General features: G+C 48.1%; 1 protein-coding gene across 1 annotated transcript; it reads right to left on the reverse strand.

The window, feature by feature from the left end:
* Positions 1–318: 318 nt before the first annotated feature.
* On the reverse strand, positions 319–16,976 carry GSDMB (gasdermin B). The gene is given in 10 exon segments (XM_065531507.1): positions 319–2,472; positions 2,934–3,004; positions 3,361–3,499; positions 3,625–3,785; positions 4,466–4,490; positions 6,426–6,521; positions 7,233–7,401; positions 10,106–10,277; positions 14,809–14,883; positions 14,886–16,976. Coding segments are annotated over 10 exon segments (1,218 nt in total). The 5' UTR covers positions 15,043–16,976; the 3' UTR covers positions 319–2,319.
* Between the last annotated feature and the right edge of the window lie 1,911 nt (positions 16,977–18,887).

Consider the following 18,887-nt stretch of genomic DNA (forward strand, 5'->3'; position numbering starts at 1 on the left):
CTGGATATATTTTGCTGGGGCTTTTTTGGAGGGGAAAGGAGGGGCTTGTTGTTGGGTTTGTTTTGGAGTTTTCTTTGGTAGCTTTTTGACATGAATACTTAGCTCTTCGATTTTTTTAGCTTTTTTTTTTTTTGCTAACACAAACAATTAAGGTGATACATATATTTTCTCTTAAAAAAAGTCTTTAGCTTAATTCCACAAGTTTGATATATATATTTTTATTATCATTAAGCAGAAAAAAAATCTTAGAACTTCCATTAGGATTTCTCCCTTGACTTTTGAGTTACTTGAAAGTGTGTGCCTTAAGCCGGCATAGTGGCTTATTCCCATAATTCCAACACTTCGGGAGGCTGAGGAGGGAGGATCAGTTGAGCCTGAGAGTTCAACACCAGCCCTGGCAACATAGTAAGGCCCTGGCAACATGGTGAGACCCCATCTCTACAAAAAATAAAAAATTAGATGGGGCATGGTGGTGCGTACTTATGGTCCCAGCTACTCAGGGGGCTGAGGTGGGAGGATCACTTGAGCCCAGGAGGTAGAGGCTGTAGTGAGCCATGATTGCACCTCTGCACTCTAGCCTGGGCAACAGAGCAATACCACATCTCTCAAAAGGAAAACGTATGTGCCTTAGCCAACCAAGCACAGTGACTTACACCTGTAATCCCAACACTTTGGGAGGCCAAAGCAGGAGGATCACTTGAACCCAGAAATTCAAGACCAGCCTGGGCAACACAGGGAGACGCCATCTCTACAAAAAAAAAAAATTTAAAAATTAGCCAGGCATGGTGGTGCACACCTGTAGTCCCAGCTACTCAAGAGGCTGAGGAGGGAGCCTGGGAAGTGGAGGCTGTAGTAAGCTGTGATTGCTCCACTGCACTCCAACCTGGGTGACACAGCATGACCATGTCTCAAATATATATATTTGTGGGAGATTAATTCCTCCAGAGATAATTTGTGTTTGGTTTTGACAGGCATCTGGGGGTCCATTCAATCCAAGACCCCCAAAAACCAAGTTCACAATTTGAGATTCTCTGGAATTCTCAGAGGATACAAATAGAAGCTAAGTTCTGAGAAAAGACTGGGCTGTGGTTTTCACAGAATTTTTTTTCCTTTCCTTTTGCTAACCTTTTCCTCACTCAGTATCAAGAAAGTCTTCCCCGCAGTCCCCTGGGGGTGCAGTAAGAACAGTAAGTTTACTGCTAATTCACCCTAACCCTTACAGTGTAGCCGTTTGAGATTAGTCTAATACGGTAGGGAAGGTTTCCTTTTACTAGACTCCCAAATGTGGATAGGCCCTTGGCCTTGGCTTCTGGAGCCATCAGTCCAGGAGGCTAGCCAAACCCAAACTTACTTTGCCTGGATTTGCCAATTATCAATCCCCCTCACCTGGGGCAAAATTACTTTAATGTTCTGATATTTCACTTACCTCTCTGGGTCTCTACAAAGAAAGGGTAGGTCACAGAGTAACTTCACCTGCTCATTTATATTTGGGAAATGTTTGAATGGTTTATAACAAGCATATATTTCTTTAACTTTTAATTACAGTTTCTTTAAAAATATCAAATAGAACTAAAAGGCTGGCCAAGTGCGGTGGCTCACAGCTGTAATCCCACCACTTTGGGAGGCCAATGGGGGCAGATCACTGGAGCTCAGGAGTTCGAGACCAGCCTGGCCAACAAGGGTGAAACACCATCTCTACTAAAAATACAAAAATTAGCCGGGCATGGTGGCGGGCACCTGTAATCCCAGCTATTCTGGAGACTGAGGCAGAAGAATCGCTTGAACCCAGGAGGCAGAGGTTGTAGTGAGCCGAGATCACGCCATTGTACTCCAGCCTGGGCAACAAGAGCAAAACTCTGTCTCAAAAATAATAAATAAATAAATAAATAAATAAATAAATAAATAAATAAAAGGCTGATGATAAAAACAGCAATCTCCTGTCTACTCCCAGTCCTACATCTCCCAGCCTGCACTCCTTTCATTGCTTTCTAGCTTCCAAAGATGTGTTAAAGTTTCTTATCTGCTGCTGCATTCTTTTCATCCTTGTAGGTTTATACAAAGCTTTTCTATTGCTTTACTGTCATTTAGTGAGGCTTCAAGAGACAAAATTAACATGCACAACCTGCCACTTTTAATTAGAAGCATAAAATCCAGGCTGATTTTGGACGTTAACACGGAGTGAATGGGATACATCAAAGAATGGTTGGCTGCTTGTTTTAAAGAGGTCCCACTGGTAACAGGATGGTAGTGACGATGGCGGTGAGGACAGACCGGTGAAGGGAGAACCCAGAGGCTTGTGGGGAGAAAGGGTTTTTGTGGTTAGGAAGAGACGGAGGTAGGCCGCTCAGCCAGCTCCAGCAGGACAGAGACAACAACATATAGCGCACAGGGAATTCGTGCCTCAGGGTCACAGTCCATGTCATGAGGACTGCTGGCCAGCTCATCCCAGTTCTGCTCCATGATAGGTTTCACCTGCAAGGAAACCCACCAGATTGTAAAAGCTAGGAATAACGATATACCAGAAATGGCAAATATTTGGTCACACTCCTTACTGCTGAGCCGACAGGCAGACGTAATAATCCATCATGGCACTCTTTCCTGCAGAGCCCGGGGAGCTTCATACTCTCTCAACATAGTGGCAGGCTCTGCTAGTCAATCTGCACTGGAACTCAAGATCACACCAGCTGCTATCCTGAGACTAACCAATTTACACCCCTCTCTTGCCCATAGATAAACAACAGAGCCTAAAGAACCCATTACAAATTGTCCTGGCAACTCTGTGTCCAGGGAATTGTTACAAACCAGCTGCATGGATGTAAGCTGGCAGAAAACCATGGAATAAGAAGGGGCTGTACCCTGGGACTTCTGGGTCCCTTGAGCATATGGGCATTCCCTTCCACTATGACCCTGGCCCTCAGCCCAGGCTGTCTCACCTGGTCCTTCAACAGAGGAAGAGTCCCCTTCTCCAGGGCCTCAGCCACAAGATGCTGCTCCTCAGACAGCTCTGGGGGTAAAGAAAGAGAGTGGTTGGCAAAAAGGAGAGATACATGGTGGGACAGGGCCTCAGTGGCTGATCACACCCAGAACATGCATCATCAAAAGGTTCCAGAGAGCCCCTGGGAGTGCTAGATGAGAGTTGCTCCAAACAGGCCTCTGCTGCGACTCCTGCTTCCCTCTCGGCCTGCAGGAGGTCATAGACGAGGAACCAGCCTCTCAATGCCTGGCCTGAGGGACATGAAGGGGTACCCCACTGTGAACTGTGAAGAGCAACGTGCAGCCCCTCCTCCCAAGATGTGACTTCCCACAGGCCTCTCTGCTCACACTTCCTCCACCCCAGCCTACAGCGAGACCCTTCCTCACCTAACAAGGCATCCAGGAAGTCCAGAATGGCCTCTGCGCGTGCTCCTACCAAGATCCCAGCAGCATTAAAAAGGCTGCTTAAGAGAGGATTGACTGGGTCCTCCATCTGCAGCTCCCCGAAAATCAGGACCTCAGATATCTAGGGCCAGGAGTTGTGGGAGATGAGCACCAGTCTCACCAGAGCAGACCATCCTCACTGTGCCAACTGCCCTCCCCTCTGGCTCCTCTCTCTCTCTGCCCCAGTGCTTTCTTAGGGGCTCTTACTTTTTGCTCTGGATCCTGCCAAAGCTCCTCCCTGCCGAGGCACTTAGTGAGGAAGTTTAGCACATCTTTCCTCTTGTCCTCCGTCAGTTCCTGGAGGACACTTTCCATGTTCTCCAACTTCTCCTTCATGTTTCTGGAATCCTCCGAACCCAAAGACTTTCCTGTAGAGGCAGCAGTTGAGAACCTGGGCCACCCAGCCCAAAAGGCTTTATTTCTGAGGCTCTGTTATTTGTCTGCCTGGCTTCTGGAGACCACCTCTTTGTATCTTCCCTTCTTCCAATCTTTCCGTGTTAAAATTAAGCATCCTTCTTCCGAGATACCTACCATCATTGCCTCCCACTGACCCCACGTCCATCTTCCATCTCCCCAGCTCACCCCCAGTCTAGTCCCAATCCCAAATTCTTCTCCACCTCCCGGAAAAAACAAAAACTTGGTTATTTGGTCCTTGCCATTCCAAGTGCAGTCCTCAGGCCACACTGGAAGTAATTAGGATTTGGAGAAAGTTGAAGCAGTGGTTCTCAACCTTGACTGCATGAGAATCACCCGAGGAGTTACTCCGAATCCTGAGGTCCAGGCCATACCCCCACAATTAAGTCAGAGTTTCTGGAGATGGGACTCAGTCGCCACTAGTTTTAAAGTTCCCCCGTGTGATTTCAGGGTATAACCAATGAGAACCACTGCGTTTAGAGGAGACAGACTCAGCCTCCAGACTAAAGTTGAAACCTGCTAGGCAGTGCCCCTCCTTCATACCTACTCCGCTGACGCCACCTGAGCAGCAGTCTTGAGCCACTCAGGGTGGGTTGGTGCAGCCACCCTGAACACACTTGGCTATCACCCTTACCTAAACAGGATGAAGCACCATCCTTCTCTGCAGAGAGAGGAAGAGTTATTTCAGAATCTTTAGATCACCTCCAGTCCCCTGCAGACTTCTCTTCCCAGTGATGGAAGTTTTCACGCTTGCAATCTGAGCCCTCACAGGTGACGGCTGGTACCAGGGAGCCTGCATCCTCATCAGTGTGTGTCAATGGGAAAGCACTGTATTTGCAGGCCCCTCCCATATCCTCAAAAACAGGCAGTCATAGGACCGTGCCTAGATGACTGAGGAAGAAGCCAAGGCCCAGAAAGGGGGCAGCATACACTCAGTCGCTCTGCAAATTTGGGTCAGACTTCTCTATCCCTTTCCAACCTCTCTTAGGCAGTACAACCCTGCTGGCATCAAGGGGAAAACCTAGAAATTCCAGAGGAAGCCACACAATTCAGAATCACAGGGACCTTCTAGTCTCACTCCTTTATTTCAAAGTCAGGAAAGGGCAGGCACGGTGGCTCACGCATGTAATCCCAGCACTTTGGGAGGCCGCAGTGGGTGGATCACTTGAGGTCAGGAGTTTGAGATCAGCCTGGCCAACATATAGTGAAACACTGTCTTTACTAAAAATAAAAATAAAATTAAAAAAAAACTTAGCTGGGCATGGTGGTGGGCACCTGTAATCCCAGCTACTTGGGAGGCTGAGGCAGGAGAATTGCTTGAACCCAGGAGGTAGAGGTTGCAGTGAGCCGAGATCACACCACTGCACTCTAGCCTGGGTGACAGAGCAAGACTCTGTCTCAAAAAATTAAATTAAACTAAAATAAAGTCAGGAAAACTGTGACTTGAGAGGCTGTAGAGCTAGTGAGTGGCAGGATGGGACTAGACCCTGAGACTGCCTGACTCCAGTCCAGGACCCTTTTCACAGCCAGTGCTGTCATGCTGGAACTGGCCAAGTCATTTAATTGTGCTTCCTAGGCCAAAAAGCCTTCAGGGAGGGCTGTAAGCTCAGGATCCAGCTGACTGCCAGCACAAAGTTGTCCTAGGAGCAGCCTGGAAACCCTAGTCCAACGTACAATCCAGACTCTTCTCCAACAGGCTAATTTTTCTCCTGCGTTTGCCATGGTTCCCACCTGTGGGTGCATCCTATCACATCCTTGGACCTAACCACTCTATAATTTCATTTTTAAAAATAGTGTTCTTGCCCATTCTGAAATGATGAACAGGAAACCCAGCAGCTCACTCACCTTCTGGAAAGGATTTTGTTTTGTCCCTCAAACAAATATTGAAACAAGCACCAAAAAGGGAAGGAAAAAACAAGTTATTGGAGAGACCAGTTCTCACTCTGTAAGTTCCCTTTCTCCAGTCCTTCTCAATCCCCACACCAGCCTCCAATAAAAAAAAAAAAAAAAGACAACTGTTCTTTTTTTTTTTTTTTTTTTTTTGAGATAGAGTTTTGCTCTTGTTGCCTAGGCTGAAGTGCAATGGTGAGATCACGGCTCACTGCAACCTCTGCCTCCCAGGTTCAAGCAATTCTCCTGCCTCAGCCTCCCAAGTAGCTGGGATTACAGGCACACGCCACCACACCTGGCTAATATTTATATATTTCATAGAGACAGGGTTTCACCACTTTGGCCAGGTTGGTCTCAAACTCCTGACCTCAGGTGATCCGCCCACCTTGGCCTCCCAAAGTGCTGGGATTACAGGCGTGAGCCACCGCACCCAGCCAAAAAAGACAATTATTCTCTTTAGAGACTGGGAGAGGAGTTAACGACTCTTATGTCATGTTCAGGCAAACCCTGAGTCAGCGGGTCCAGGTCCCCAGGCCACAGCATGGAGCCTCAGTCCTTCCTAGTGCTGAATCCACCCTTCTCCCTGGACCCCTCCACAACCTCCAAGCTCACCAGCCACCCACCCTAGGCTGACAGAGTCTGGTTGAATCCCACCCCCCACCTCACTGGTGTGTTTAGGTTTCCCCATCCTGTTCCCCATCAGCCTTTGCTTATTCATCGTCTCCTTTGTTGGGGAAGACAAGCTGCTTTACTCGATAGCTCAGGACCCGATTTGGGAGGATGGTCACTTCCCTTTGGCCCTAGGAAAAAGGAGCTCACATTGACAGATCCCCAGGTGCATTATCTTGCCTGATTTCCCAAACAATCCTGTGAGCCAGTCATTTGTATCCCCATTTTATAGACGAGAAAACTGAGGCTCTGAGGGGTCAGCAGGTGAGTCCGTCTCACAGCTAAAAACAGTGGCAGAGCTGAAATTTGAACCCACGTCTGATGCCAAAACTCATCCTGTTGCCACTGTTCATTCAACAAATGTTTACTGAGGAGTTGCTTTGTTCTAGGCACCATGGCTCCTGTCCTCCTGCCTCCTAGAGAGGAGACAGACAAACAAGCAAAAATACACTTGTGTAATGATGAACCATGGGAAATGTACAACGAAAATGAAGGCTGGGCGCAGGGCTCACACCTGTAATCCCAGCACTTTGGGAGGCCAAGGTGGGTGGATTGCTTGAGCCCAGGAGTTTGAGACAGCCTGGACAACATAGCAAGACCTCATGTCTATTTAAAAAAAAAAAAAAAGAAAGAAAGAAAATGAAAATGAAAAGAGGGCATCGCTAGAGAGTAACAAGGGAGGGACTGGGCAATGCCACTCACCCTTTCTTGGGGCAATGTGGCCAAGAGCAGCAGGGCTGCTAGGAGAGGAGTGAAGGAAGAGTCTAGGGCTGGCATTGCCTTGACCTGCGGTGCGTGGGCCAACGCTGACCGTCACAGTTCCTGCCTCCCAGGATCCTAACCTTGTGTTCATAGCTGAGATGACTCTGAAAAATTTCGTTTCCAAATTTATATTGCCGGTTGCTTTTCAGGGTTTCTTTCTTTACCATCTCCAGAGTTTCTGTCACCAGATACAGGTTTTCTCTCCTATTAATTGATCGGAATGAAAAGGGTAGTTCCCTCTTCAGCTTCCTGGAGACAGTAGAGAGAGATCAGAGTTGAGGATCTCAGGGTCTTACCTCCCACTGACTCTTCTCCCTCTCCGTGAGCCAGCTCCCATTTAAGATTAATCGCTTCTGAGACTGGAAAACCAAGGAACACAGCACTCCATCGCAGTTCACTTTACCCACCTTGGGGTGGAGGTAAGGGTGGGGTACAAAGTAGGGCGAGAGGCCGGGTATGGCGGCTCTCGCCTGTAATCCCAGCATTTTGGGAGGCTGAGGTGAGTGGATCACCAGGCACACATCTGTAATCCCAGCTACTCAGGAGGCTGAGACAGGAGAATCACTTGAACCCGGGAGGCAGAGGTTGCAATGAGCCAAGGCTGCACCGTTGCACTGCAGGCTGGGCAACAAAGAAAGACTCCATCTCAAAATAAATAAGTAAATAAATAAATACAAACAAAGTGGGGCAAGTATTCACTAGCATTTATGGAGGATTACAATGTGCCAGCTGTGAGACACACTTTTCCACTTAACCTTCACAATCCTGTGACGGTAGGCAGAATTACATCCACTTTCCACATAAAGATACTGAGGCTTAGTGACAGGTTGTGAATGGTCCAAGGCCACACAGATAGTGAGTGTAGAGCTGGGATTCAAACCCTGGTCAGTGTAAATCCAAAGGGAGTGCCCTTCCCATGACACTGAGATAGGCATCTGTGAAGCCCAAGACACCCTCTTCTCTGAAGAGGGCCTCCAGTTCCTTGCACCAGTCCCTGGAGCCAGCTGCACCACCTGCCCTTAGGCTCATGAAGCATCTGATTCCATTCCCGCTGGAGGAAACTCATGTTATGACCTAAAATGTCTGATGGAGTTTCTATTTGCAATCAAAAGGCCCTCGAGGAAGACATAGGTCCCTGCCTCCAATGACCTTCCCCTACCTATCCAGTGCCCCCACCCCACATATAGATACCAATACCCTCACCTGACAAACAAGCATTCTATAATAGAAAACACTGAGGCCGGTTGCAGTGGCTCAAGCCTGTAATCCCAGGACTTTGGGAGGCCGAGATGGGCGGATCACGAGGTCAGGAGATCGAGACCATCCTGGCTAATACGGTGAAACCCCATCTCTACTAAAAAAATACAAAAAACTAGCCGGGTGAGGTGGTGGGCGCCGGTAGTCCCAGCTACTCGGGAGGCTGAGGCAGGAGAATGGCGTAAACCCAGGAAGCGGAGCTTGCAGTGAGCTGAGATCCGGCCACTGCACTCCAGCCTGGGCGACACAGTGAGACTCCGTCTCAAAAAAAAAAAAAAGAAAAGAAAAGAAAACACTGAGCTCTCTCAGAAAAATTCCGAGGGCCCTCCCTACTGTGGTAGGGAGGGGTAATTCAAAGGACCAGTAAAGTTTTATTGTAAGCCTTTGTTTTTAATTTATTAATAAAAAAAGAGGGGGCCTGGGCGGAGTGGCTCACACCTGTAATCCCAGCACTTTGGGAGGCCAAGGCAGGTGGATCACCTGAGGTCAGGAGCTCGAGACCAGCCTGGCCAACATGGTGAATGAAACCCTGTCCCTACTAAAAACACAAAAATTAGCCAGGCATGGTGGCGGACACCTGTAGTCCCAGCTCCTCGGGAGGTTGAGGCAGAAGAATCTCTTGAATCCAGGAGGCAAAGGTTGCAGTGAGCCAAAAATGGGCCATTGCACTCCAGCCTGGGCAACAAAAGTGAAACTCCATCTCAAAAAAAAAAAAAAAGAAAAGAAAAGGAAAAGGAAAAAGGCACCTGCTCCCACTCCACTCAAGGAGAGCAAGGCCAGGAAAACTGCGGGGCACCTTCCCCTGAGCTACTCCTCAATCTCCAACAATCCCAGCTGAGGAAAACAACCACAGAACTATTGTTGAGGGCATGGCTAGTGATGTCCTCTTGAATTGGAAGCACCTGCCCACCAGCTACCAGCACCTCTGTGGCATTTGATTGGTGCCACCCTGCTGGGGTGGGGTGGCTGCACTCCATGCAGGAAATGTCCTCCAAGGGTTGCTTTGCTTTCATTGTGCTTCACTTCAGCTCTCTTTCACTCAGTACCTGCTATGTGCTTGGAGTCAATACAGAAAGGTTAGTCAAGTCAGTCCCTTGTCACAAGTTGCTTCCAGTCCAGTGGGAAAGACGAACATGGAAGCCACTGGCTTGCCCACAAGGCAGAGGCAAACAAGCACAAAATACTGATGTGGTCAGCTCAGTGCAGGAAAGCAGAGGAGAGCAAAGGAGAGTGCCTCTTAAACCACCAGGTTTGGAGGCGGAGGTTGCAGTGAGCCGAGATCGCACCACTGCACTCTAGCCTGGTCGACAGAGCGAGACTCCGTCTCAAAAAAAAAAAAAAAAAAAAAAAACACCAGGTTTGTCCAAGTCGGAGGAATTAACCATCCTGGGGAACAGCAGGGATATGAGTGAACTGGGGGCATCAGAAGGCTTCCTGGAGGCTGCTCCTGGGTAAATGAGAAGGTTTTCTGGAGGCAGAGAAGAGGAAGGCATGCTTGTGTAAAGGGCAGGCTGGAGTAATCCTGGAAGTAGAGAGTGAGAGGCTGCCCTAGAGAGCCAGTCCCCCACAAAGCTAATGAAAAGCAGGGAAAATAAAAATAAAAATAAATAAAAGAGCAGGTCCGCCACCCTTGAATCCCTTGGTGCCCGAGATGGGCTTCTTCCCCTCCTTCCCTGCTGCCCAACTCCAACCTCACCTGTTCTCAAGGGTATCCAGATACTGCTGGGATATCCAGTTCTCAGATATCTCGATTTTCTGATCATGGGAGCCCTAGAAGCTGCCTGAAATTGTTATTTTTTGGGGCAATTTCACTATCAACTTTCCCTTTGAGTCTACATTATCCAGAATTTGAAACTCAGCCTTTTGACCTGGAAAGAGAATGGTAAAGGTCACTCTGGCGCGGACCCCCAAAAGATCTCTCTTCAAAAAACCCTCCTTGGGGCAGCCCCATCCTGGGCTCCATGCCACCACCCCCCTCCCTTCTGAGGGAGCACTCCAGCTGTGGCTGTCCAGGAAATGCTGTTCTCACCAGAAGCTCAGTTACCTGGGGTCACAGGATCCCAGAATGGAGCCCACTCCTCCACCTTCTTACCACACGACCTTGGGTAAGTCACTTAACCTCTTTGTTTCTTCATCTACAGTAGGAGAATATTACTAATGTTTATTTCCTATATTTAGGGAAATTAAGGCCAGGCGCAGTGGCTCACGCCTGTAAACCCAGAACTTTGAGAGGCTGTGGCAGGCAGATCACTTGAGGTCAGGAGTTTGAGACTAACCTGGCTGATATGGTGAAACCCCGTCTCTACTAAAAAATACAAAAATTAGGGCCAGGCGCGGTGGCTCATGCCTGTAATCCCAGCACTTTGAGGTCAGGAGTTCAAGACCAACCTGGCCAACATGGTGAAACTCCATCTCTACCAAATTAGTCAGGGGTGGTGGCACGTGCCTGTAATTCTAGCTACTTGGGAGGCCGAGGCAGGAGAATCGCTTGAACCTGGGAGGCGGAGGCGAAGGTTGCAGTGAGCCAAGATCAAGTCACTACACTCCAGCCTGGGCGACAGCCAGACTCCATCTCAAAAAAAAAAAAAAAAAGCAGTTATGTTGCTGTTGTTTGTATGAACCACACAAGTATAAAGTGAGGCAACCCTGGAAAGTCACCCACATGCATGGACTCTGCCCTGATTGATCAGGCACTAATAAGGGCCTTGGTTCTGAGTCAGTTGCCGCCCCAGGGTTCGTGGATGATATGTGGGCATGCTGAAGGGGCTGCGTGCCTTTGTCTCCAACCTCCCAGATGGGAACTTACAGGGGAGGAAGAGCTCCCATTGCTAGGTTTTGGAGGCAGGACTGGATTTCCAAAGACAAATCAATCCATTTTGGAACTGGTGGAAATGTGACAGAATTGGAAACAGTGCCTGAAATCACTATTTGTGTGTACACGAGACACAAATGTCTTAGGGACCATTTGCGTCTTGAGCAGTGTAAAAGAAAAGAAAAATATCAGAGAGAAAAAGAAAAAGAAAAACGATGTGCACAAAGAGTACTATATGAAGAAGAGGAAAAAGAGTAACTTCTGGTAGAGAAACCTGACAAACATTACCTCAGCCAGGTGATCAAGGTCAACATCAACAGTGATAGGTCATGTTGATAGTACATACCCCTGATGTGATGTAATAGGAATGGTACTTTACCTCTGTGGTCTTCCTCCCTGAGACCCAGAACCCAGTCTAACCATGAAAAAAACATCAAATTCCAACAGAGGGACATTCTACACTATCCCTGACCAGTACTGCTCAAAACTGCCAAGATTATCCCAAACAGGCAAAGTCTGAGAAACTGTCACAGCCAAGAGGAGCCTAAGGAGACATGACAACTAAATGTAATGTGGGATCCTGGATGGGATTCTGCAATAGAAAAAGGACACTAGGTCAAAACTAAGATAACATGGGCTGGGTGCGGTGGCTCATGCCTATAATCCCAGCACTTTGGGAGGCCAAGGCGGGCGGATCACCTGAGGTCAGGAGTTCAAGACCAGCCTGGCCACATGGCGAAACGCTGTCTCTACTAAAAATACAAAAAATTAGCCGGGTGTGGTGGCGTGCGCCTGTAATCCCAGCTACTCAGGAGGCTGAGGCAGAAGAACCACTTGAACCTAGAGGCAGAGGTTGCAGTGAGCCGAGATTGCGCCACTGCACTGCAGCCTAGGCAACAGAGCGACACTCCATCTCAAAAAAAAAAAAAAAAAAAAGTTAATATGAATAAAGTATGGACTTTAACAACAAACAAAAAATCCTATGGACTTTAGTAACAAACAAAAAATTCTATGCACACTTTTTTTTCTTTTTGAGACGGAGTTTCTTGCTTTGTCGCCAGGCTGGAGTGCAGTGGCATAATCATGGCTCACTGCAACCTCCGCCTCCCAGGTTCAAGCAATTCTCCTGCCTCAGCCTCCCGAGTAGCTGGAATTACAGGCATGCGACACCACACCCAGCTAATTTTTGTATTTTTAGTAAAGACAGCATTTTGCCATGTTGGCCAGGCTGGTCTCAAACTCCTGACATCAAGTGATCTGCCCACCTCGACCTCCCAAAGTGCTGGGATTACAGGCATGTGCCATTGTGCCCAGCTAATTTTTGTATTTTTAGTAGAGACAGGGTTTCGCCATGTTGGCCAGGCTGGACTTGAACTCCTGACCTCAAGTGATCCACCTGCCTCGGTCTCCCACAGTGCTGGAATTACAGGCGTGAGCCACGTGCCCAGCCCTATGCACACTTTAACTGCACCATCAGCATTACATAGTTACAAAATAACCCATTTAAATAGGGAGCAGACCAAGCTAAAAAATCAATTCAAATTACCAATTCCCATTATTTTAAGGATTTTCTTTTTTAAGTTTGGTTTCACCTCTGCCTCCGAATTTTGTATGCACACAGATGAGCTTTTCCTTAAAGGAAGTTGACTGACTTAGTCAATTTTTTTTTCCAGACTTACACTTTGCCCTGTCCCTGAGGAGTAATATTATTGTGGCAAAACATCCTAGTTCTGGGTTAGAGTATTTTTCCATTTTCAGTGAATTGATCATTTGGCAAAGTGATTTTTTTTTTTTTTTTTTTTTTTTTTTTTTTTTGAGAGCTGGCTTTTAGCAAATTGGCTCTTGGCAGTTTACTTTTCAGAGCATTGACTCAGTCTTTGAAAAATGCGAATCTGGGCCGGGCGCGGTGGCTCAAGCCTGTAATCCCAGCACTTTGGGAGGCCGAGACGGGCGGATCACAAGGTCAGGAGATCGAGACCACAGTGAAACCCCGTCTCTACTAAAAATACAAAAAAAAATTAGCCGGGCGCGGTGGCGGGCGCCTGTAGTCCCAGCCACTCAGGAGGCTGAGGCAGGAGAATGGCGGGAACCCGGGAGGCGGAGCTTGCAGTGAGCCGAGATCGCGCCACTGCACTCCAGCCTGGGCAACAGCGTGAGACTCCGTCTCAAAAAGAAAAATGCGAATCTGAAATTTCTCCAAAAGTCCCTTGCTTGCTCAACGAAACTCCACTTGTGGAAAGGCCCACCACCTCCAAGTAATCTGGGTACAGCTCTCGGTCACTTAAAGTACTTCCTGGCACATTGTAATACTCTAAAACTGCTCAGGGCTGTTAGAGCTCATCTCTTGGCATGAGACCTCATAAAAAGAAACAGACTGTATCAGAGAGGTCTGAGCTATGAACTCCTTGCCATTTTTCATATTATGAAATATTTTTTCACATTGTGAAATATAATGAACTCCTCACCATATTCCAGCGTGGGCTCCAAGTGAGAGTTTGACACTTAAACCCAGGGGCTTCTGAAACCCAAGTACCCCAGGAATAACTGAGATCAGAGGCAGGGGGATGGAATAATTGACTCTTCCATAAATTCCCCCAATATCTTAGGGATTTCTGCTCATCAGCAACTCCCCTTTCAGTCTTGACAGCCAGGGAACATGAAAGGATAGTAAGAATCACCACCATGACCACCAGATGATGGGAGCCAACTTTTATTAAGTGCTCCTTTTGTGGCAGACTGTGATAAATGATTCACATAATTTGTTCTAATTTGATGCTTTTTTTTTTTTTTTTTTTTTTTGAGACAGAGTCTTGCTCTGTCGCCCAGGCTGGAGTGCAGTGGCATGATCTCGGTTCACTGCAACCTGAGCCTCCTGAGTTCAAGCAATTCTCCTGCCTCAGCCTCCTGAGTAGCTGGGACTACAGGCACGTGCCACCATGCCTGGCTAATTTTTTATATATATTTTTTAGTAGAAATGGGGTTTCACCGTGTTAGACAGGATGGTCTTGATCTTCTGACCTCATGATCCGCCCACCTCGGCCTCCCAAAGTGCTGGGATTACAGGAGTGAGCCACCGTGCCCGGCCCTCATTTGATTCTTACAACAGTCCTCTAGAGTTGACACATGAGGAAACTGAAACTTAGAGCAATACAACAACTTGTCCAAAGGTCACCCAGCTGATAAGAGGCAGAGCCAGGCTTTGAAACCAGGTGCTTCCAGCCCTAAAGCCTGCATCCTTTCTTAACCAGTAAGCAAACTGCCCTCACTTACTTATCCACTTCAATGATAAACACACGAGAAGAGCTCTGCTAAATTAAAAGCAGATTGTTTTACAAGGGAAAAATGGGAAAGAAAGACCATTTAGGAATGGTTTCCAATGGAAATAAATCTCCACTTCTCCCACTCTCCTCCCACCATGCAGCTCTTCCGTGCATTTCTTAAATTAAGGTGTGTGGATGTGTACAAACAAATTCCACAGTTTCGTTGATTGGTTGATTTGGTTGATAACAATGGTGAATTGAGAAAGAGAAGGAATACAAATGGTCAAGGCCTCCTGGCTGGCCACCTGTCATCTACCTTATACTGACCTTGGAGCCCAGAATCCAGTTCATCTAACCGCTTGTCCCCATCTGTGTCCAGAATGTCCATCAGGGTGAGGCCATCGTGTAGTGCCGGCATCCAAAGACAGTTCTCTTCTCCTCCACCAGATGGAAGCAGTGGAATCTATCAGCATCAATGAGGCTTCTAACAGCAATCATATCCCCTCCAGCATCCATCTCCTTAACTACAATTCTTGTGATTTCCTCAAATATGCTGAACATTGCACCTGGACTGACTCGGGAATAGAAGCCAATTTCAGTTTTTGGAAGGAGGGTATTGGTTCAAGTATTTAAATCTTCCACATTTGGCAGCCTGAGGTGTCAGGCCTCTGAGCCCAAGCCAAGCCATCATATTCCCTGTGACCTGCACATATACATCCAGACGGCCTGAAGCAACTGTGTTGTAACCAAGAGAGTTGTAGAGAAATGCCACACTACGAGACTCATTCAGGAGTCCTTTATTGCCGGCGACCGAGAGACGGCTAGCACTCAAAATTTTCTCGGCCCCGAAGAAGGGGCTAGATTTTCTTTTATCCTTTGGTGTAGAAAGGGGAGGGGGAGCCTCACTGAAGCAATCTTACAGAAGTAAAACAGGCAAAAAAAGTTTAAAAAGACAAATGGTTATGGAAAAACAAACAGTTGCAGGTGCAGGGGCTTTAAATCTATCACAAGGTGATAGACATGAGGGCTTTGGGTACCATCAACCGGACACAAATGTGGGGGCTTAGGGTACTATCAACCAGATGAATTCCTGGGAACTGCGGATATAGCTTGCCACGGTATCTTATCAGTTAACTGCATTCTTGGATGTGCTGGGAGTCAGCTTGCACAAGTTAAGTCCTTGAGGAAGGGGGGTGGGTAAGGGGCAGCAAGTGAAAGAGCCAAAATGGAGTTTGTCTGGCTCTCTCAGCTAAGGGAGAGTCAATTCAGGTTAAAACAAGGTAGGGTATCACAACTGAAGATCCACAAAAGAAGTGAAAATAGCCTTAACTGATGATACTCCACCATTGTGATTTGTTCTTGCCCCACCCTGATATGATATAGTCTCCCCTGCCCTTAAGAAGGTACTTTGTAATATTCTCCTGCCCTTAAGAAGGTACTTTGTAATATTCTCCTGCCCTTAAGAAGGTACTTTGTAATATTCTCCTGCCCTTAAGAAGGTACTTTGTAATATTCTCCTGCCCTTGAGAATGTACTTTGTAAGCCTATCCCAAGCCAGTAAGAACTAATGATAATCCCACCACCCTTTGCTGACTCCTTTTTCGGACTCAGAGCACCTGCACCCAGGCGAAATAAACAGCCTGGTTGCTCACACAAAGCCTGTTTGGTGGACTTTCTTCACACAGACACACATGACATGAGGTCAGGGAAGAACCAAAGGTTTCAGGACAACCACTACCTGGAATGATTTGCCTGCCTTACTTCTAGAAGGTGAGGCAGCCATGACTCAGTAAAGAGGGCTAAACATCACAGATCCCAGATTCTCCTCTGCCCCTCATGAAACCCATCTGGAGGAAAAAAGTAGCAGCTACTGTCCCAAACAGGGAAAGTGAGACCCATTTTCTACATCTCCCTCTGCAGAGTTGCCCCCTTGTTCCAAGGAGCCTGAGGGATGGAAAGGCAGGCCCACCACGCCCCAGCCAGATTAGCGCCAACGTTGACGAACAGAGGAACCAGAGACGGATGAGGGGCACGATTGCCAGACTTCACATTACTAACCTCAACTGGTCGTTTCTTCCCTTGGCTCTGATTCTTGAGCTCCCTGCCTGCTGTATTCTGCAAGGCAGTTGGATGGGTGCCTCCCTACCAACAATTTCCCAATGAGGTGGTGGTAAGTTGGCCTCAGAAGAAGCAAAAGCTTCCTGGGATCCACTTCCCCATCCTACCTTTGGTCACCTTCCCCTACATCCCTTCTGCCTGTTCCAGGCACTTATCCACTCACTGCTTCCTTCTCTGTCTCTGCCCCCATCATGGTGGTTGACTCTCAATTCACCACCACCCTGGGAATTCCAGGTGTCTGGAAAGACAGTGCCCGGGAACCACAGGCCCATCTCAAGTGGTACCCACCTCCTCTCTGACCTCAGCTGTTCACCAGAAATGGAAGTTGTGAGAATCCCCGCTGCAGATCTCTGTACAGTTCCTGGCCTCTGAATCTCAGGAAGCTAAAATAATGAAATTGAAAGTTGTCCAGGTGTGGAACTTCCTGGACGGGTGGGTAGGGCTGGGTGCCTCACCTCCCAAGCCTTTAGATAAGCCATGTTATAACTAAGCTGGAGGCAGATAAGGTCAGAACCTCTTCTTCTTGGACCCAAGCAGTGCATAGGAGATCCTGATATGTATTCTAGGTGAGTCTGGGCCAGACAATGGTGCACACCACGGCGCCCTGGGCCATGCAATTCAGTGTGTTTGGAATAGAGAAATGGAACATCAGTAGGTATCAAGCGCCAGCAGGCAATGGCTATGTCTGTGCCAGGGACATGAGGACTGTAACCCAGCAGAACCAGCTGCCCAAATGCCATGCGATGGTCAACACTGAAGACCCGGGACAATAGCAGCTAACACCTGGAGTGAACAGGGTGGGCCTGTAAGGAGCACTCAGCCTCCCTCCCCATCCGTGCTCCTGTGTACACTCTCAAGGAGATGCTGCTCTTCCTTATCTGGATGCCACCCAGCTTCTCCACCTACCTCCTTCTCCAGGGAGAGGCCTCTGGCCTCACCCGTGTCCTCTCTCAGAGATAACCACCCTGGGCCGGGCGCGGTGGCTCAAGCCTGTAATCCCAGCACTTTGGGAGGCCGAGACGGGCGGATCACTAGGTCAGGAGATCGAGACCATCCTGGCTAACACGGTGAAACCCCGTCTCTACTAAAAAATACAAAAAACTAGCCGGGCACGGTGGCGGGCGCCTGTAGTCCCAGCTACTCAGGAGGCTGAGACAGGAGAATGGCCCGAACCCGGGAGGCGGAGCTTGCAGTGAGCTGAGATCCGGCCACTGCACTCCAGCCTGGGCGACAGAGCGAGACTCCGTCTCAAAAAAAAAAAAAAAAGAGATAACCACCCTGGTGAGCCCAGCCTGTCTTCCGGCCTCTGCATGCCTCAGTTCTGAAAGAACATTTGAAGGGATGACAGAGGCCAGGCATGGTGGCTCACACCTGTAATCCCAACACTTTGGGAGGCTGAGGCAGGCAGATCACTTGAGGCCAGGAGTTCAAGACCAGCCTGGCAACATGGCGAAACTCCGTCTCTACCAAAAAAAAAAAAAAAAAATTAGCCGGTTGTTGTGGCACACACCTGTAATCCCAGCTACTCAGGAGGCTAAGGCAGGAGAATCACTTGAACCTGGGAAGTGGAGGTTGCAGTGAGCTAAGATGGTGCCACTGCACTCCAGTCTAGGTGACAGAGCAAGACTTAGTCTCAAAAAAATAAATAAATAGAGATGACAGTGGTGATAGTAACAATTATAATAATAATAATATGGCTACCATATATTATTTACTATATGCCAGGCACAGTACTAATGCTCACAACAGCCCTAGGAGGCATTATCCTTACACAACAGTGGAAGAAACTGAAGCTCAGAGAAGTTGACACAGCAACATGGCTAACAAGTGGCAAAGCTGGGATTCGAACCTAGATCGTTATTGATGTTCCCCAGCACCTCACCCTGACTGTACTCTTGCAGGCTGGTGAAAGCAACCAGGGCACCCCTATTCCCAGGAATGAGAGCAGTGGCTATATTTCTCTTTCCAATAATGTGTGGGCTCTACTGGGAGAGGGCCGGTGGCTGGACTTGAGCAAATATCCCACATCCCTGACACTCACTCCAAGGGTGCTGTGATGGTAGACCAGGGCCAGAGACCCCAGGCTGCTGGGGGCAGCCCCTCCCTTCTATCTGGGACTTTGTGCCTCTCCTGAGAATAGCAGCTCATACTGCGCAGAACACACTGGAAGGTCAGTGCCCTCGTGAGATAAGGATTCCTTGCTATAGGACTCCTCTCTCCTAGCCATGGTGGCCTCAGAAAGTCCCCAGAACCTCTTCCCCTGCCACTCAGGCTTATGGTGGGAGCAG

This window comes from Macaca fascicularis, chromosome 16 (genome assembly GCF_037993035.2).
Source record: "Macaca fascicularis isolate 582-1 chromosome 16, T2T-MFA8v1.1".
In the NCBI taxonomy this organism is placed as follows: domain Eukaryota; kingdom Metazoa; phylum Chordata; class Mammalia; order Primates; family Cercopithecidae; genus Macaca; species Macaca fascicularis.